Consider the following 19,278-nt stretch of genomic DNA (forward strand, 5'->3'; position numbering starts at 1 on the left):
AATGCAATATGTAGCCTACAACTCAAATTATATAACATGATAGAGTTTGCTCGATTTCGCCCAAATAGCTCGGTTAGCTAGCGCGAGACTTCGTGAACGAAGCTTCAAGATCCCGCCGTGTTAGTTCGACTCTCACAGTGTGCGCTTGAACAACGCACGTTAAGAACTGCTCCTCTTTCAGCGGCAGCAGATGGATGGAATAATTCTCCGGCAATAGGACTTCAGCAATCGGAAAATTCACTTTGTCACTCTCGGTGACCAGGCCTGGTTCAAAGCCTCTACAAGTATGCGAAACCGCCACAATTAAGCTCTGGAAGAAGATTTCCCAGTCCGAGGATAAAGATTCAATCAATCAATTGCTGCTGAGAAGAAGTAAAGTAAATGCAAACGTCTTCAAATTAAATACTGATTTTTAGTCAGATTCGTTTCATCATTAAAAATTGCATAAAAGCCAGCAGGTTAAAATAGCTTTTAAAAATAGCCCAGGCCAAAGATGAGGATCTATTTGCTATCGAGGATTGCATAAATTATGAAATATTATCAGCGAACCGCATATTTTTTACTTTAATTGCCATTTCAGCCAGAGAATCTGTTATTTTTCATTAGTTCAACGTCTTCAAACTTTTGATCAATGTAAAAAATCTGGCTTTGCTGGGCGGGATATAACAAGCATGTTGACAAATATCACAGTCAATTCAAATTAGGTTGAAAAAAAGAAACGTTTTTCGTTAATGAAAAAATCCAGAATATTTTTCGACCTTAGCGATATACATTGATGCAAGGTCACTTTAAATTAAGATTGTATTATTTTGCAAACTTTGGATAGATTTGCCAAGTAGGCCTAGGCTAAATTGGTCCATTTCGGCGTGAAAACTTGTCTAATACAAAAACTTTGTTTAAAGCAGGGTGACGAACCTTTTTGCGGTCGCGGGCCACTTTGTCAATCAAACATGAGTTATCGGGCCACACAACTTTTTAATCGTAACCAACTATGAAATCTTTTAGAAGCGACTCAAGATATTATTCATGAAAAGTAACAAACGGCAGATGAAAGTAATAAAACCCACACAGTTGAAATTATCATACGCAGAGTCGAAACATACAATATAGTGTTTTCACAACTTTACCTTATAGCTTTCCTATTTTCTAACTTTAAACCCTGAAAGTTATTGTTTAGGGCAAGAAAATAGCAAAGGAAAGTTGTACCAGTGAAGGCATAAAACAGCTTTGAGATGTCTTTTGTCTTGCATGAGCGATTGTCAAATTGTTTTGCCGGCCACACAAAATTCTTTGACGGGCCGCAGGTTCGTCACCTCTGGTTTAAAGCAATAACTCAGTAGTTTAAACGTGTTTGTTGACAGTTTCAGAGTTGCTAATTTGTATTAGGCTTATTTCAATTTCTAGAAATATATTTTGTAAGTGCAATGAATATCTATTACTTACTACAGCTGGTCCTATGGAGTTTTCTTTTTATCATTGAAGACGGCAAAGGTAAACAAGTTTATAAATTTTAATCTTCTTGAAGCTGTTTTGCTGCAGTTTTGGTAATTGTGGTTCAAGCAAGGCAATGCTTTTACTAATCCCTTGCAACAGCGGCGACCAAAGACAAGGTCATTTCACATCACATTCAATGTAGTCTAAACGCTTCATAAGTTTCAGATCGCCACTTGAGCAATCGTTTGCTTGCGCATAAGATTAAGCATTGCGATGAGTCTGCAATGTCGACTTGCCTCCAAAGACTACCGGCCAGCGTGGTCCAACTACAGGGCCGCATGCGGCCCGCGGATAGAATTTTTGCGGCCCGCGAGCTTTCACAGTATTGATTTAATTTGTATTTTTGTTACAGAAAGTAATTTCAATTAGAACAAGTATAGCATTTGGATAAAAAGCGTCAAAATTTTAATTCAAAGTTGTAGACAGCAGGGTCTATACTGTTTCAACCTATCAGGTTTCGTCAGTACAACTGGGCTTCTTGAAGGCTGATATGTACGTAGTGTTCCGGACTTTTTTGTTTCCTTCAAATATTCCACAGATTTCATGTTATGTATCTTTTAAATTGGAACCCTAATACTGGCTATTGCGTAAAATTAGTTAGAGGCAGCAACAAGGCGCACAGACACAGGCGTTTCATTACGTTTCTACAAGAGTTAAATGCAGAATTCAGTGATTTACCACTTTATACAAATGTCAGGTGGCTTAGTGCTGGAAAAGTGCTGCAACATTTCTTTGGTCTTCGGAAGGAAATACTATCATTTCTTCAAACAGAACAATTGGGTGAAACACAAATGTACCAAACTCAGTTATGCGACAAAAACTTCCTGTGCAATCTTGCTTTCCTTACAGACAAGACAATGCACTTGAATGTGTTAAATATGAATTTGCATGGGCGAAAGCAAACTATTTCACATTTAGTTGGACACATCGAAGCTTTCCAGAGGAAACTGCGCCTTTCTGCTATATGCTTGAAAAATAACGATCTTTCACACTTTGATTCTTTGCATGCACTTGTGGTAAATGATTATGAAGTGGAATGCTCCCGTTTTGTGAAAGATATTAAGGATTTATCTTGTGAATTTGAGAATGGATTTAAAGATTTTGACAGATTAAAACCTAATCTCTATTTGTATAACAATCCTATGGATGTTAATGAGGAAAGACAGCTACCAGAACTTCAACTCGAACTCTGCGAGCTTCAGTGCAACCAATTCTTGCTGTCAAGGAAAAATGACACCTCAGAGTGCTTCTGAAAATTAGTCAGCAAGGATCGATTTCCCAAACTGAAAAATTTTGCATAAAAAATGCATTTAATATTTGGAAGCACATGCATGTGTGGGAGTACATTTTCTAGAATGAAGCAAGTCAAGTCTAAAAACAGAAATCGAATGATAGACGAAACATTGGAAGATAGTCTCCGACTTTATACCACTAACATTGAAATTGATGTAGAAACGATAGTAGGCTATCAGAGAAACCTCGATTTTCAATAAATTTCTCTTTGCTATTGTTTAACAATTTCGATTACGCACTCACCATCAGTTTATTGGAAATGGCCCGCAAGTTGTCACGTTTTTGTAAAGTGGCCCGTATGTCAAAAGTAGTTGGACCACGCTGGACCCTAATGCTCACTTTTGAAAATATTACGAGGATGTTCCACTACGACACAGGCACACGACATGTAATTTATTAATTACTATTCTGGTTTAGAATTTAGTTCAAACTTTAGCTTTCGGCTAGTATTCTTTAAATGAAAATGAGTGACCTCTTTCATCAAAACACTTGAAGACACTTGAAAAGATTGCATGTCGTAGCTGCAACAATGTCAATAAAATTAAAAGATAGAGGTGTCGGCTGCAATTCAACTATCCAAGCTTGTCACATAACTCACGCATCATCATTGTCATCAGGTTTCTCTCGTACACCTTAGTTGTATGCTTTGAGATTTACAAATTCAATTTTGGTATCAAGTTTTATGTAGTTTTTTATGTCGTAAGTCCAAGTTTTTGGTGGTCTTACCTTATTTCGTTCTTAATTTAACTAACCTTCCAGAAGAAAAGTTAAATTATATACAGTTCAATTGACAAAGCTTTGTAAATTTAATGAATGGTGTTTTTTTTCCTAGAGGTGTGGGCTTTGTTTATATTAATGGTTAGCCAAAAATCTACTTTTCTCAATATCAGCTAGTATTTTCGATTAAGTAGGCCTACAAATGTAACGGGGTGTGATGGCGCAGCGCATAAGGCACTCGCTTTCCAATCATGCAATCCTGGTTCGACTCCCAGCTTAAGCCGGTTGTTGAAAATCACCGCTCACCTCTACCCAAGATGTAATAAATTGAATGGGCGTAATTGCTGAAGGAAAAGCGGCTAAGAAACTGGCCACCCTACTCTCGCTAGTGCCGAAGGCTTAGTATAGTAAAAACCCTATCTTCTCATTCCCCGTGCTTGGATCAAATATGAAACTCACCTGTATCTTTTTACAACTGTAACAAAGACATTCATTTAACTCGTGATGTCATCTTCAGCTTGTGTCAACGTTGCCATAATCTCGGCAAGGAGAAAACGGCCTGCTGAAAATCAGGCTGCTATGACGACGGGTTTACGTTATTATTTCGTCACCTGCATGAACACTTTGGTAAGTTAATTAACTCGCAATGCACATTGCAAAGCCAAACATCATACTAGGCTTATTTCATTTGCGTGGTTAAAATACTGTAATAGTTTAACGTTTGAGGTATAAGTTCTTTCATGTATCGTAAAAATGTAGAATATTTCAAGTTAAAGAGTAAGCTTCTTCTTTGCGTATCTGAAGTATTTTGTATTGTATGCTAGCGTGACTCTGCGATATCTCATCGACATCAAGTCGAAGTTACGGCGCTTGATCTCTCGGTGTAACATTGATCAAAGCCTGAATATATTAAGAGAACAAATTTATAAATGCTGATTTGTCTCTTCTTAGGTCCCCTCAAAAAGATACGATTGGCAGTCTAACATTGATTTCTCTGTTTTGGATTCCTTGTGGTTTTTGAACACTCATCAGACATATTGCAGGTGCGTCGTGTAACCTGTGTGTTGTAGCCTAATTTAAAGCGGCAAACCCACGAAAAACAATATACCAAAAGCGTAATTAAATTGATTTGATGATTATTAAGCAATGATAAATTGAAAGCAATTGCCAGGCCAAACTCATTTTTTCATGTTAATACTGTATTTCATTTCATTAGGCCTATATATTAAAGTTTCGGTAGAGAGTTTGTCCATGTATCACAACCACACAAAGCTGAGTGATGCAACCAGATTCGACATGTTGACGATTATTGCCAACACTCACAAAAAAGCTATTTACAAAAAAAAAAATTTATATCGAACATTTTCGACACTGCAACAGTGCAACATCGTGCCTTCGTCAGGAATAACAATGTTTAAACAGGTCGTTAGATTCTACATTGTGAAGATAACAATTTTATTATTACTTAGCGCTTCGTCTGGTGGAGAAACAAAAGAATGCTGGCAGGGAGAGATTGTCAAGTTTCTCAAAGGAGGCTCTTCACGCATTCTGAGGGCGGCACAAACTTGCATTGGGCATTATGCAGAAGATATCGAAGCTGAGCCGCCCAGCAGTAAGTGATTGCAGCAATATTAAATTGGGTGATAAATAAAATCTAAAAAAAATTGACTAGCCTGCTTGTGTTAGAGGTGGTACCTGTAGATCATTTGCACTACAAGTTTTAGGCCACTTTTTTCTGATTTACAAAATAGTGTACTTTTTATAGGTTAGCTTATATAAGAGAAGTTTGTTTTAAAATAATTTAAGGTTTTTAGTTGAAAACAAGTAAAGCGTAAAAATTGTCAAATTTGCAATTGACCCTTCTAATGTTGGTGGAACAGCAAAGTTGTGCGTCCGTACTGTGCTGTCCCTATTTTGTGTAAGGAATCGACTGTTCATATAAATGCGATTTTGAACTTGGCAAATCACTTTAACACCACATTTGATTGCAATCTATGCTAATTAGTTTTTAAATGCTCCAAGGTAAGACCAAAGATGACATCTACAGAGATTCCAAAATTTGCGACCACCGCATGACCGTCACTCTCGATTGATTCACTTAGACTTAGAGTTAGACGTTGTCCAGCTTTCAATATGTCTGTCGTAGAATTGTATTAAGAACGTGCAGCAAGCACAATCAGAACAGGACAGTTTTTGAATTTATTTTAGCATGAGTATTAAAATAACTTAAAATTGTTATTAATCTTTGTTCCATTGTTCCTATAGATCGTTACTTGAGACGACGTAGTAAGAGAGAAGTTTCCCACAATGCACTTAATTTTCTATCCTCTTCAACGTCATCATCGCATAACGTCCACATCAACTTTGGACATTTAATCCACTTTTCGAAATGTCTCTCCAGTGCCATGACTTACAGGAGTCGGAGATCATCTTTGAATTTTATTAACCTTTCCCTTTTCATTGGCTTTGACACTAGAGACAGGTAACCTGATTACTCGCTCGTAGCATGTAAGCTAAGTTTCATTGTTGTTTCGCTAGGTATAGATAGAGCTTTGAATAATTCAATTTGTATTGGAATTTGTCTGTAAAGACATAGGACATTATGATTAGGCTAGAGCACTATTTATCTTCAGCATTTACTAAAAAGTTGTTGGTGTGTGGAGCAGCCTACGCTCTACTAAAATAAGGTTTTCGTTTGATCGAGGGTAATTTCATTCATTTATGGATTTACAATAAAATGCTTGCGTGAAAAGTTTAACCATCTAATCTTTTTTTAATCATCTAGCTGTGGTGAAAAAAGAACCAGCTTATGGTCAAAAAATCCGAGCTGGGCATACCGCTTTATCGCCCTCACACGACCAGACTCCACGCTTCGGAGCAATCTGGAAGCATGCGCAATGCGTACTTTCCCCCCAGGTTGGTTGATCAGATAAGAAATTATTACAGTATGAAATTATTACAAGTTTAGGAGTTTTAGACTAAATTTTATGTTTCTCTTGTCTTTTTTTAACTTTTACAAGCATATAGCTACGGCTGACTTTTGCAACTTATCTAGTATTAATCTTGAATTCACTAGAGGTTTTACCGAGGCGAAGAAGTAGGAATTACGAAAAGTTGTCATTTTGCTTTGTTTGTGCTCAGTAGAAAGAAACGATTTCAAACAACACAAAAATAACTTAAGCACTTTTTTCTTAAATGAACAAGTTTGAAAACTCTATAGGCCCACCTATGTTTTAAATATTTATAAATCTTGCATTTATTTGTAAGCTGCTTAAAGCTACTTACATGCATAAATTTTTTTTTTTTTCAAGTGAATTTAACTTAGCATACTTAAAAAGATGTTTTGACAATTTTGCTGTATTTCAAAAAGATGCACCCCACCATGCGACGTATCTGATAACTTCAAGCTCATCACTAAGTGACGTGACAGCTATATATTACCGACTAATTGTCATTCAACAATTTTATTTTTCACTTTTCAGCATTCCGACAACAATTTCATTAATTCTAATAATTCATTAACCAATAACGAAAGGATGTGGATTATGATAAAAGTAATCAATTAAAGTATAGAGTACCACCCTATCACACTAAACCACCATGTATTATTAGCTATAGGCTAGAGCTTTTACTACACAAGTGTAACTTCGTTAGTATTCTACATTCTTGAATTCAAATACAATTAGCCTATGTTTGAAATTAGAATTTAAATTTTTATTGACTTTGAGGCATGCAGTGCATGTCATGCAGTCACAGATAACACGCAATTATAATATCTTTGTGTTTTATAATTACAAAGCTTTACTTTGTTTGTCTAAAATAACAGTAACTCTTAAAACTTAGTTGTTACTCTCGTCATAACCCAACACCAATAGTCCTACTCAGTGGCGTAGCCAAGGGGGGTTTGGGGGTTACAACCCCCCCCCCTTTAGCACGCGTGTGACGTCACGATATTGAGAATGCTGCTTTCAGTCTAAAAAAATTGCTTAATTTTAAACAAAATTGCATTGAAAGAGCAAGTTTTGCCAATACCAAACATCTCAGCCAGGAATTAGCAACAAGAAAACATAGAAACTTAGCTTTATTTCCGAAAAATGCCGAAGAAAACATGATCTTATCCTTTTGCTATGCCACCAGACAGCACCATTTTACAGGATATTCGTAACCACATTTTTGTTGAAAATGCTCTCAGAATGCACCAAATTCAAAGTAATTTTTCAAAATTTTCTGGGAAAACCCCCCCGACCCCCCCCCCGACGCTGGGTCGTCAAAACCCCTCCTTTCAAAATTCCTGGCTACGCTACTGGTCCTACTAAACAAAATCCAAGTATCAATGCGTACAAAAATGTAAGCTTAGACTTGGGTAAAATATAAAAAAATATTTTTTGCTCGTTATAAAGCAATCAAATTTCAGTTTAGGCTACTTTATAGGCTAAAAAGATTAAAACTTTCAAATTATTATTTGTGTTGTAGTGTTCTACTGGAGCACGTGGGGAAGATGGGGGGAATGTTCCTCATCTTGCAGTGAAGGCATTACGACGAGAAAGCGGACTTGTCGTTCGGCAGCAAGTTCTACTGACACATCTACCGAGTGCCCAGGCCCATCGCGAGAGCACCGCATTTGTGAAGGATCAAAGTGTGGTCGGTCATCTTCCCAACACACATTCATGTGGGGGCCTTGGACGTCATACACATCCTGTTCAAATTCTTGCGGCAGCGGTTTAAAGCAGCGAATCAGGTCGTGCCACTTTCACGGTCGGAACTTCAATGCTGCTGGGTACTGCTCTAGCCAAGGTGGCAGCAGTAAGGAAAGAATTCGTTGTCAAACAAAATGCTGAAAATCAACTCAATCTGCATGACATTCTCTGTTTAAGAAAAGTTTTGCAATAATTAAAAGACTCGATCTTGTTTCATAAGTAGAAGCTATTTAAAGCACAATTATCGCATTCAATCATCACTAAACTATAAAACCTCTTTATGTTGTTTTGTTGTTCCTGGACCAATGTCGATCTATTTGCACAAAGTAGGCTACATTTTTCTCAGAGTTGTGCGTAGCTTAGTGTTTTAATAAAAGCTTTATTTTGTATTTCTTATATTTAGTCAAAGTGAACACTAACTTTCAGCAAAAACGATGCGATAATCTGCAGGCTGATGAACAGAAGTGCAACGGAATCGCATAAAAACATCAACATGATCTGGTGTTTTTATGCAGCTAAAGTGAGGCGACTGTATTTTGTGTATCGTTGTGTCTTCACCTAATCTTTCAATAATTGCGTATGCTAAGGTTTCTTTCTCGCATGTAGCCTATCACATAATGCAGGGGTCACCAAATGGCGGCCCGCCACGCTGTATCGCTGCGGCCCGCGGAAGGTATCAGCGTACAAGTATAACCAAAATATACTTTTCTTGAGGAGTTAAAGAACACGAAGGCAAAAAATACTTTCCAGGGAGCATATTTTCGCTTTGCATACGATTCTACAAGCCGACCAATCAGATTATAGTTCTAGGTGGGAGAGTGTTTAAAGTTATTCCAATGCGATGTCCTGCCACATTGTCCCAGTGGTTGATTAAAACGTCTGTTTTCGAATTTCGAAATTGTCTGTGAGCATAGGGTTACTTATTTTAAGTTTGCAAATGTCATGTTATCACTAGTGTGCGTTTCACCATTATTGGATTTCATGAGCAGTGTTCCTTTATGCAAGTTTGTGTTGGCAAAATAGGTCGGTGTGCCAACTCAATTTATAATAAATTGGCAAAATATTATATATATATAAATTTAAAGACTTTTTCTGATTGTAGCCTATTATGAAAATATTTAGCTTAGTACTGCAAAATGTTTTTTTTTTTAAAGAAATATGGAACGCTTCACGATTTTGCGTGTCATCCTTGTGCAGGGGTCATGCTAATTTTCTCTGTATCGTTTCAATTTTAGTGTATGTACTGCCGAAGCAAGTACTGCAAAATGTTGTTAATCAACAAATTCTTGCCACGCTAATAAGCACCGCAAGTGACAGTTGTGTATAATAAAAGAAAGACGGTTTTATAGACTCTCACAAAAAGGATGAAAAACCAACTCATTGCTTTTTTAGAGGGAAGACTGTTCATGAATTAGGCTACGATAGAATTACGATTTTTTCGGTGATTTCCACAAGCGTTTGTTTCATGGTGCCTGGTTTCTTTTTCCCTGTTATTGGAGCCTATTTTTCGCTGATAGGCCTATGTTTGCAGGTCACTATTGTTGCCTGTATTGCAATGTGTCAAACATTTCCTTGTTTACTGAAACTGTTAATTGCAAGATATCTGTTATAGTCGTCATCTACGTTGAATATATGTAACTCGTGACCAGCGTCACTACATAATCACAGTTCAGCGTTTTCTGGTACAGACGTTGGAATTGATTACTACCGCACTGCGCGTGTAATCAATTGAGCGTTCTGTACCACGTTCCTTAGTTGATTGTTTTGCGTTTCTTTCTTACTATATATTGCGTTGATTTTATGCACTGAATCAGTAAGTAACAAGAGGTAAATGGTTTTCTCACTTGGTTGGCTATCGCTACAATTATTATTGTTTATTTTATATTAAACGTCTGGAAATACAACAGACATTTAACTGGCGTCGCCGGCAGGATCTTTACAGAATTTCTACAGGATTTTAGAAACATGGAGAAACTGATCGAAGTCCTGCAACAACAAATTGCCAACCAAGAACGCCAGACGAAGGAGCAAATTGCCAGACAAGAAGAACGTCACCGAGAACAAGAACAACGTCACCAAGAACAAGAACAACGTCACCAAGATCAGACGAAACTACTCATGGAGCAACTACGAGAAATGCGAGCCCAAACTTCAAGACCACAACCAACAACAATACAACAGCAGGTATCTTTACCTAAGTTCGTAACGTTCGATGCCACCACTGAACTGTGGGCAGACTATTGGAAGAGGTTTAACACCTTTGTAGCAGCACATTCAGTCGCACAAGACAAAATGCCGCAGGTTTTTCTCACCAATCAATCACCTACAATCTACAAAATGTTAACAAATTTGGCTGCGCAGGAAACAAACCCAAAAGAAGTCAACGATCTCACCATGACGGAAATTACAAATTACATGGCTCAACAATTCGACCCAAAACGCTTCATCGTGAGGGAGCGATTCCGTTTCTGGAGCGAAATGAAGCACAAGCCCGGTGAAACAGCTCAAGAACTAGCCATCCGCATACGCCAGGCAGCTGCCACCTGTGACTTCTCGTCCATTTCAAATCCATTGGACGAAGCTTTACGTACTCGTTTTATTTGTTCAATAGGTAACGAGGCGGTGCTTAAGGCGTTATTCAAAATCAGAGCTGATGAACTTACTTTCAAACGTGCGGTGGAGGTTGCATCAGAAACCGAAGAGGCAGCCAAGGTGGCCAAAGAAACTGTTTACGGCACTCCACCAGTACCAGTTGCGAAAGTAAGGACCATCAGCAAACCTCCAAAAACTAGGCAACTTACAGGTACTTTCTTTTCTTCTAAAAATAAAGAATGCTATCGCTGTGGTAATTCCAACCACAACGCCAATGACTGTAGGTTTAAGAAAGCCACTTGCCATTTCTGCAATATTACGGGACACTTACAGAGTGTTTGTCGAAAGAAAGCTAGACAGTTCAAACCTTCTAAGGTAAATTGTATCGAGGAAATTAACATGCTTTCTAGTTCTTGCAGAAAACCTCGAAATTCAAAGTTGGAAGTACCGATCTCCATTAATTCGGTAACCACACACTTAGAACTGGACACTGCTACAAATGGAAATTTCCTTTCCAACGACGTCTGGACTCGGGTAGGCGCACCTCAATTGCAAGCACCAGTGTCGCAGTTCCAGTCTGCTACCAAGCATCTAGTACCAATCACGGGTTCTTTCACGGCCCAGGTAACTTGTCCTTCCACGGGAAGGTCAGATAATATTCCTTTTGTAGTCACGACAGTCAAAGGACTGAACTTGCTAGGTCGTGATGCAATTTCGTCTTTAGGAATTTCTATCGATAAATTCCTTCTGTCTAACTGTTCTACTTTACAGAGCATCCAGTCATGCGACAAGCCTGATAAGAGTCTGGAGAAGGCATGCTCCCTCTTATGTGACGAGTTCAAAGATGTTTTTAAGCCTGAACTCGGGTGCTTACGAGATTATGAACTAGACATAGATTTTAAGTCTGATGCTAAACCTGTTTTTCTCAAACCTAGGCCTGTACCTTTCGCGCTAAAGGAGGACTTAGCACAAGCCTATGATTCGGGCATTGCACGTGGTGTATGGACACCAGTTCAATTTTGCGATTGGGGCACACCGGTTGTTCCAGTCCGTAAGCCTTCAAACTCTTCAGAAGCGAAGGCCAAATTACGCATATGTGGCGATTATTCAGTCACGGTGAACCCTTCCCTGGAGACCCATCGTCACCCGTTACCCTTACCAGAAGACTTAATGCAAAAGTTGGGTGGTGGGTATGGTTTCAGCAAGATAGACTTGGCTGATGCCTACAATCAGATTCGACTTGGTCCTGACAGTCGAAAACGACTCGCATTAAGCACTCACCGTGGCGTACTTTTACAAAATGTTTTACCTTTTGGCATATCTTCTGCTCCAGGTTATTTTCAGAAGATCATGGACGACCTTACAGCCGACCTTCCAGGGGTCGCAGTCTACCTAGACGACATTCTTGTCAGTGGCACTACTGCTGAGGAGCATCTCCAGAATCTTAGACGGCTCCTCGATCGACTTCACTCAAAAGGCCTGAGGTGTAGGAAAGACAAGTGTAAGTTTGCACAACCTCAGGTAGAGTATCTCGGACACATTTTGTCCAGGCAGGGCATCTCCAAAGGTCCCAAGGTAAACGCCGTACTGGAGATGTCTGCCCCCACTGACGTATCTTCTCTTCGTTCGTTTTTAGGTTCCTTACAATTTTATTCGAAGTTTCTACCGTTGAACGCTTCTACTGTAGCAGAACCACTATACCATCTCACGAAAAAGGACATTCCTTGGAGATGGGGAAAACAAGAGGAAAACTCTTTTGCTCAGCTGAAGCATCATCTATCTACTGATGAGGTTCTTACACATTTCAATGCGTCACTTCCGGTAGGTATCGCATGTGATGCTTCTAGTGTGGGCATCGGTGCTACTTTGTTTCACCGTTACCCAGATGGCACAGAACGGCCTATAGCAAACGTTTCAAAGATATTAACAGCTTCGCAGAGAAACTATAGTCAAATTCAGAAAGAGGCTTTGTCGATAATTTTTGCGCTAAAGAAATTCTATCAATATCTTTTTGGTAGATCATTCATTTTGGTCACAGATCATAAACCATTGCTTAGTCTTTTTGGCCCGACTAAATCGACACCTTCTTTGGCAGCAAATCGTTTGGCTCGTTGGGCACTCTTTTTGTCGCAATTTACATACACTATTGAGTACAGGAAGACGAAGGATCATCAAAACGCTGATGCTTTGAGTCGCTTACCAGCAGGAGGGGATAAAGTCTTCGATGAAGAGGAAAGTGCGGATGACATTGATATCGTCTGCGCTATCGATGCTTTGGATTTACAGGTCCAGACCCCAAATGCTGCCTCACTGCGTAAAGAATCTTCTAAAGATCCTACCATTTCCACGGTAATGCGTTTCATTCATGAAGGATGGCCGGCCAAGTCTTCTCCACAAGACCCGGTCGAACCGTTTCGTAAGTACGCAGACTCTCTTTCTACTTGTTACGGATGTCTACTTTACGGTTCCAGAGTGGTCATCCCGTCCAAACTTCGTCCTTCCGTCCTTCAATTGCTTCATGAAGGACATTTCGGCATTGAGAGAATGAAGCAGTTGGCAAGAACGTCCGTCTACTGGCCAAACATTGACCGAGACATAGCGGAACTTTGTCACAAGTGCAGTACCTGTGGCGAATATCAACCGCAATCTAAAACCCAGGTCCAATCATGGACGGTTCCAGAAGCACCGTGGAGTCGCTTGCACATAGATCATGCGGTAGAATTCATGGGTTACCATTGGTTACTCAGCATTGATGCTTTTTCTAAATACCCATGTATTCATGCTACTACTTCTTTATCTTCAACAGCTACTATCAACCTGCTAGAAGAAGATTTTGCTCATTTCGGCTATCCCCATACTATAGTTACCGATAATGCTACTACTTTTAAATCCACAGAATTTCAAACTTTCTGTAAGGAGAGGGGTATGGTACACATCACGGGTGCACCTTACCATCCGGAAACCAATGGAGCGGCGGAGCGCCTCGTACGTACGTTCAAGCAAGCACTTCGCAAATCTTCCCTACCCCCGAAGCAGGCCGTCTTGGAATTCCTACAGCAATATCGACGCACGCCCACTCCGAGTGGCTACTCTCCAAGCCAATTACTCAACAATCGTCAGATTCGAACCAAGATCGACACGCTTCTCCCTACACCGTCTCAAGTGGTACCCCGACGAAACCCTCACAACACCGACGCCTCCGAAGGTACCAAACGACATTTCAAACCGGGAGATCCCTGTTACGCGCTATCATTCACTCCACGACGGAGCCAGGATCCTCGTTGGGTTCCAGCCGAGGTGATCAAGCGACAGGGTAGCCGAATCTTCCTGGTACGTCTGCTGCCACATGGTCCGACGTGGAGGCGCCATATGGACCAACTGCAACCTCGCTATGCATCATCGGAGGACCAGGAGCCGGGAGATACTCCTGCACCAACAATCGACTCTTCCGCTGTCTCCACCTCAGCCCGAACGAATTCGGACGACACACCGACTGTACCGGAATTCGGGCCACACAACCCACGAAGGTCGAGCCGTCGCCGCAGACCTCCGGCTCGTTTCGGACTTTGAGTTTTATTGTTAATTCGGTGTCTTGTTCATTTTTTATGTTTGTGTATAAAAATTATCGGGGAGGTGTTATAGTCGTCATCTACGTTGAATATATGTAACTCGTGACCAGCGTCACTACATAATCACAGTTCAGCGTTTTCTGGTACAGACGTTGGAATTGATTACTACCGCACTGCGCGTGTAATCAATTGAGCGTTCTGTACCACGTTCCTTAGTTGATTGTTTTGCGTTTCTTTCTTACTATATATTGCGTTGATTTTATGCACTGAATCAGTAAGTAACAAGAGGTAAATGGTTTTCTCACTTGGTTGGCTATCGCTACAATTATTATTGTTTATTTTATATTAAACGTCTGGAAATACAACAATATCTTTTGTGAAGCGAAGTGACAACGCCACTCTTGCTTGGCGATGAATATTCTGATGAAACCGCTCGCCTCGCTATAAGTGCGCAAAACAAGTGGCCTCGTTTATTAGGCATTGTTAAAAAAGTCAAAAGTGTTGTAAAAGGAGCTTGGCCTGGCAGTAGCGTTGTTCGATTAATTTTGTTGCTGCGGTATTCTAACATAAATATGAACAACATGTAACGTTGGATACTGGGTACGAAATGCGTTCTTTTCTAGCATAAGAGTCAACCTACCTAACATTTTATTAGTGCGGCCCGCCACAGCTCTCCTTAGTGTCAAAGTGGCTCGCATGCAAAAAAGGTTGATGACCCCTGACATAATGCAACCTGGCTGAAGGCAGCCAAAGAAACAACACCAAACATGCAAAAAAGTTGCATTGTACGAGGAAATTTATTGTATTTCCGACTTTTACAGTCATAAAATAAATATCAGTGTTAAATCATTTTTGTGAAGTGAAATGAAAATGCGTAGCGATTAGTGCAGGCATGCAGTGTAAAAGGCTATTGAAGAAAACTATTCATTCATGCTGTATGTATATAGTCAGTCTTGTATACATTTTCACGTACTCATAACTTTTCATTCCGAATTCACGCAAGATTCCTTAGTCTTGGTTTTTCATATCGCTTTGAAATTTAAGCCATTTCATCTTAGTTGTGAGCGGCAGAAGTAATATGAACACATGAGAATCCCAGAAAGCAAAAATTGCCAGAAAACTTTAACGGAGTGTTATTGCGGCATGTAGATTGAAGATTGATCAATCATTGTGGTTTATTTGCGCTCCATAAAACATCATTTCAAATTCAAAGCAATTTTCGAAACATGCTTTTGTTTGGGCCCAATATTCCTTTGTTCTGGTTTTGTTTCGACTTGTTTCAAATTGAGCTTGTTGGTAAAATATTTCTTTTCTTTTTTAAAATTATTAAATGTGTGACGATACGTGTGTGTGAACTGTCTATACTGCCAAACTAAGACATGTGGACTCATGGCAGAACGACCAAGCATGTTGTTAGTGATGGCTTTCAACTCATATTTGGATTGGAAGTTAGCGTCGCAGTTGTGATAAGCTACGGTTTCTATTTATGGAAGTTTTCTAACCAGATTATCGTTATGTCTCGTGTCTGGCTTCTCCACTTAACAATGTAGCCTAAAGTTTGTTTTCTTGGAATCTTTGTAGCCAGGGATCGGCCACTGGTCTCCCGAATTTTACAAGCTTGTTAGAATAGCCTATTGTCCGAACTGGTCCGAACTCGATTGATAATTCGACCTACTTTACTGCGTCGAAGAATGTCGGTTCAGAAAGTTGTCTAAGCGTCGGATTAACAATGGGCCAGGCACATTGGCCCCAGGCCTACTAGAAAAAGGTCTCACCTAGAAATAGCAGTGGTTTTTGTAAAGCGTTTTTCTCATTGCATTGCAAATTTATATTTCATAGAAATATGTAAGCTAAGGTCTTCGATGCAAACATGATTGTTGCAAGCGAAGCAACTTTGTAGTCTAAAGATGACAAGTGACTGTGGATCTTGAACTGATCATTTTATCAAAGAGTCTGTTGTTGGTCGTGAATTGGGAGTTTAAAAAAACTACAGTATATTTTACTTCAGGTTGAGCCACCTGACTGTCATTTTATTTTTAGAAGCTTTTGTGAGATTTATACATAATACAGTAGGCTACAGTGGAAAAGTTAAAATGCATTTATTGTTTCAAAGTAGGCTTACGGAATATCTAACATTTCATTTCAAGAAAAAGCTGATAGAAAAAATACGCAATCAAAATGATAGAAGTTGCAATAATTGTTAAAAAAGGGATATTCCAACTCCAATAGCTTTGAGGAGAGAAACGTTGATGGCGATAATCGTTGCGCTTGAAGAATTTTTACGAAAACCAAAAACTACGATAGGAGAACCAAAGTGAATATTAAGGGGGTAGAAAGCATATTATTTTTGAACTATGGGATAAATTCCAACAATCTATATAGAAGAGCTTTATACTTGGATCGGTGATGTGAGTCAATGTTACTGTAGGATTAATACCAGATTATTTGTATAAATTCTATATTTAGAACAACATACATTTGTAAACAAAACTTCATCAGAAACTGCATATCCTTATTGGATTAGAACTAAGCGAAAGAATTATAAAAGCGATCAATAAAACGCGGAAGTATCAGTGCCACTATATGACGTGTCTGGTGGCAGAGTCAAGGGTGGTTGAATCCACCAATGTAGTTACTGTATGTAAAGACATTATAAGACCTTCCCAGACAACATATCAGTCGTTTTGGTGACATTGCTTCAACGTCAGCAGACATTGAATTAATGCAAAAAACGACATTTGTTGTCTGGCTTCTTGCTTTCGATTGAGAGGTCAGCGCTTCTCTAAGATGAAGCATAAGACTTTAGTTTCATGTCATCACGAAAGATCTCATAACAATGACGACCGTCAGTCGTGGCAAATATCAATGACTGACTGCCACAATTTCAGACCAAAGCTCGATCAAACTGATAAGATTTGTTCAAGAAGTAAGCTTATGTTTTTTTTCTAAATTCAAAAACAAAAAAAGCGATGAAACGTCTACGAACAACTACAAAAAAAATAACCGATTTTATCAAATTATATGTTTTTTTTCTATTTTAACATTATCACTTTCAGTTACACTACAAAAAAACAGTAATTTTATGTCAATCATTCATTTTATATCTTTTCTCTGAAGGTTGTTCAGGTTCAATATGGTTCACTGAATCACTGTTATTCCAGCCTCACCAATCGTTTGATGTTTGCGGACGTCGATGTTTATGTCTATTTTTTACATCATAAAACTGCAGAAAAGTTCAATCTAACTGATATTCTAATACAGTGCTTCTCAACCCCTGGGTCGCGACCCAAAACTGGGTCGCCGTTTCATTTGGCTGGGTCGCTGAAAGATGTGGTGATAAAAGATAATGTCTCTTGAGCAAAGTTAAAACTGCCTACCACTACTTTCGTTTTCGTAAGTTATACTATTCAGACTACGCCACAAGTTTCACCCGACGATTTTGCCGCACGCATTTTGCGGTGAAATGTACACAACAGTAGGCTATACACTAGACTAGGGAATTGTAACAATTAATTGCTTCAAAAACCACCCCAAAACTTGATCTTCGCAAAAGTTATGCGAAGATTTTAATGCAGAATACAGACATTTGTTGTACTTTTCTGATGTGAGATGGTTATCTCGTAGCACAGTACTGGAGAGATATGTAACTCTGCGCAAGGAGGTGAAGGAATTTTTGATAAACAAGAAGCATAGCTTGGCAGAAAAGTTTGCTGATCAAAAGTGGCTTTTGTTTGTGGCGTATCTTTCTGATACAGTATATTGTCGCAGCTGAACATCTTGAATAAATCTTTGCAAGGACCAAACATAATGTTGGTCGATGTATCTGAAAAACTGATTGCTTTTACAGAAAAGCTGAAGTTGTGGAAGAGGAAGGTCGTGTCCCGGAAAACAGCATCATTTACTGTTTTGAATCAGTTACTGGAAGATACGGAGTTCGGCTTTGACGATGTCCAGCTTGTCATAAAAAGACATTTGGGTTCATTGATACGAGAATTTGATTTGATTATCCCTAAAAATGCAAAGGATTTAGCATGGGTGCGCAATCCATTTGCTATTGATGCTGATACCCTGCCTGAAAACTACCAAAGCATTTTTGGGTTTCAAGAGGAGTTTATTGACATTCAGTGCGACAGTGTATTGATGAACTGTTTTAAGAAACAAGCCCTTAGTCAATTTTGGACAAAAGTCATGAATGAAAAGACTGTTGTTGGCACGCACGCAGTAAGGCTCTCCTGCCATTTGTTACTCGGCCTGTATGAAAGTGGATTCTCTGCGCTTACTCACATCAAAACAATGGAGAGGAATTGTCTTCAGCCTGAAGATGACACGAGATTGGCACTGAGGAAGATAGCTCGAAATTTGACAAATTGTTGAAACAATACAAAGTCAAGGCTCACATTAATTAAATTCGACATTTGTTGTTATGTTTAATCGTGTTATACAGTATATGAGTGTGGTTCAATTTTTCATGCTTACAAAACGTTGTGCGAAACGTAGTTTTGGAAATAGGGTCGCCAAATCTTCGCTATTAATTTAACCTTAGTATTTGGGTCGCCACAAATAAAGGTTGAGAAGCACTGTTCTAATAGAATCACCATTTAGTTTGCTAGGTGCCCTTTTTCCTCTCTAGAATTTAAATCATTTCTTTGAGATATTGCCACTGTGCCAAACTTTAAACTTATTATCCACCTTCCATGTCAACCTTTTTTATAACGTCCGTTTTATCGTTTCTACCTTTTTCTGGAACTTTGTTATGTTTAGCTTGTGTTGTTTTTTGTTGTGATGATCAGAGATAAAAACAAACTGAACTGAGCTATCTGTTGTGATGAAATAGTGTTTCCTGGTATTATGTTGCGGGATTAGCTGGCTATAAATCTGGTCTTTCATTGTTTGTGAAAGGTGATTGTAAACAATGG

General features: G+C 39.1%; 1 protein-coding gene and 1 non-coding gene across 2 annotated transcripts; one reads left to right on the forward strand and one right to left on the reverse strand.

Annotated features, from left to right (window-relative positions):
• Window positions 1-9,353: 9,353 nt before the first annotated feature.
• LOC145765762 (U6 spliceosomal RNA) lies at window positions 9,354-9,460 on the reverse strand. The gene has a single exon (XR_014288637.1). It is a non-coding gene; the product is annotated as a U6 spliceosomal RNA (small nuclear RNA).
• Window positions 9,461-18,169: 8,709 nt separating this feature from the next.
• LOC145764308 (protein FAM200A-like) lies at window positions 18,170-18,736 on the forward strand. The gene has a single exon (XM_082575927.1). The coding sequence runs from the start codon at window positions 18,170-18,172 to the stop codon at window positions 18,734-18,736; it is 567 nt and encodes a 188-aa protein (XP_082432053.1).
• Window positions 18,737-19,278: the final 542 nt, after the last annotated feature.

Source organism: Aplidium turbinatum, chromosome 2, assembly GCF_918807975.1.
Source record: "Aplidium turbinatum chromosome 2, kaAplTurb1.1, whole genome shotgun sequence".
Lineage (NCBI taxonomy): Eukaryota > Metazoa > Chordata > Ascidiacea > Aplousobranchia > Polyclinidae > Aplidium > Aplidium turbinatum.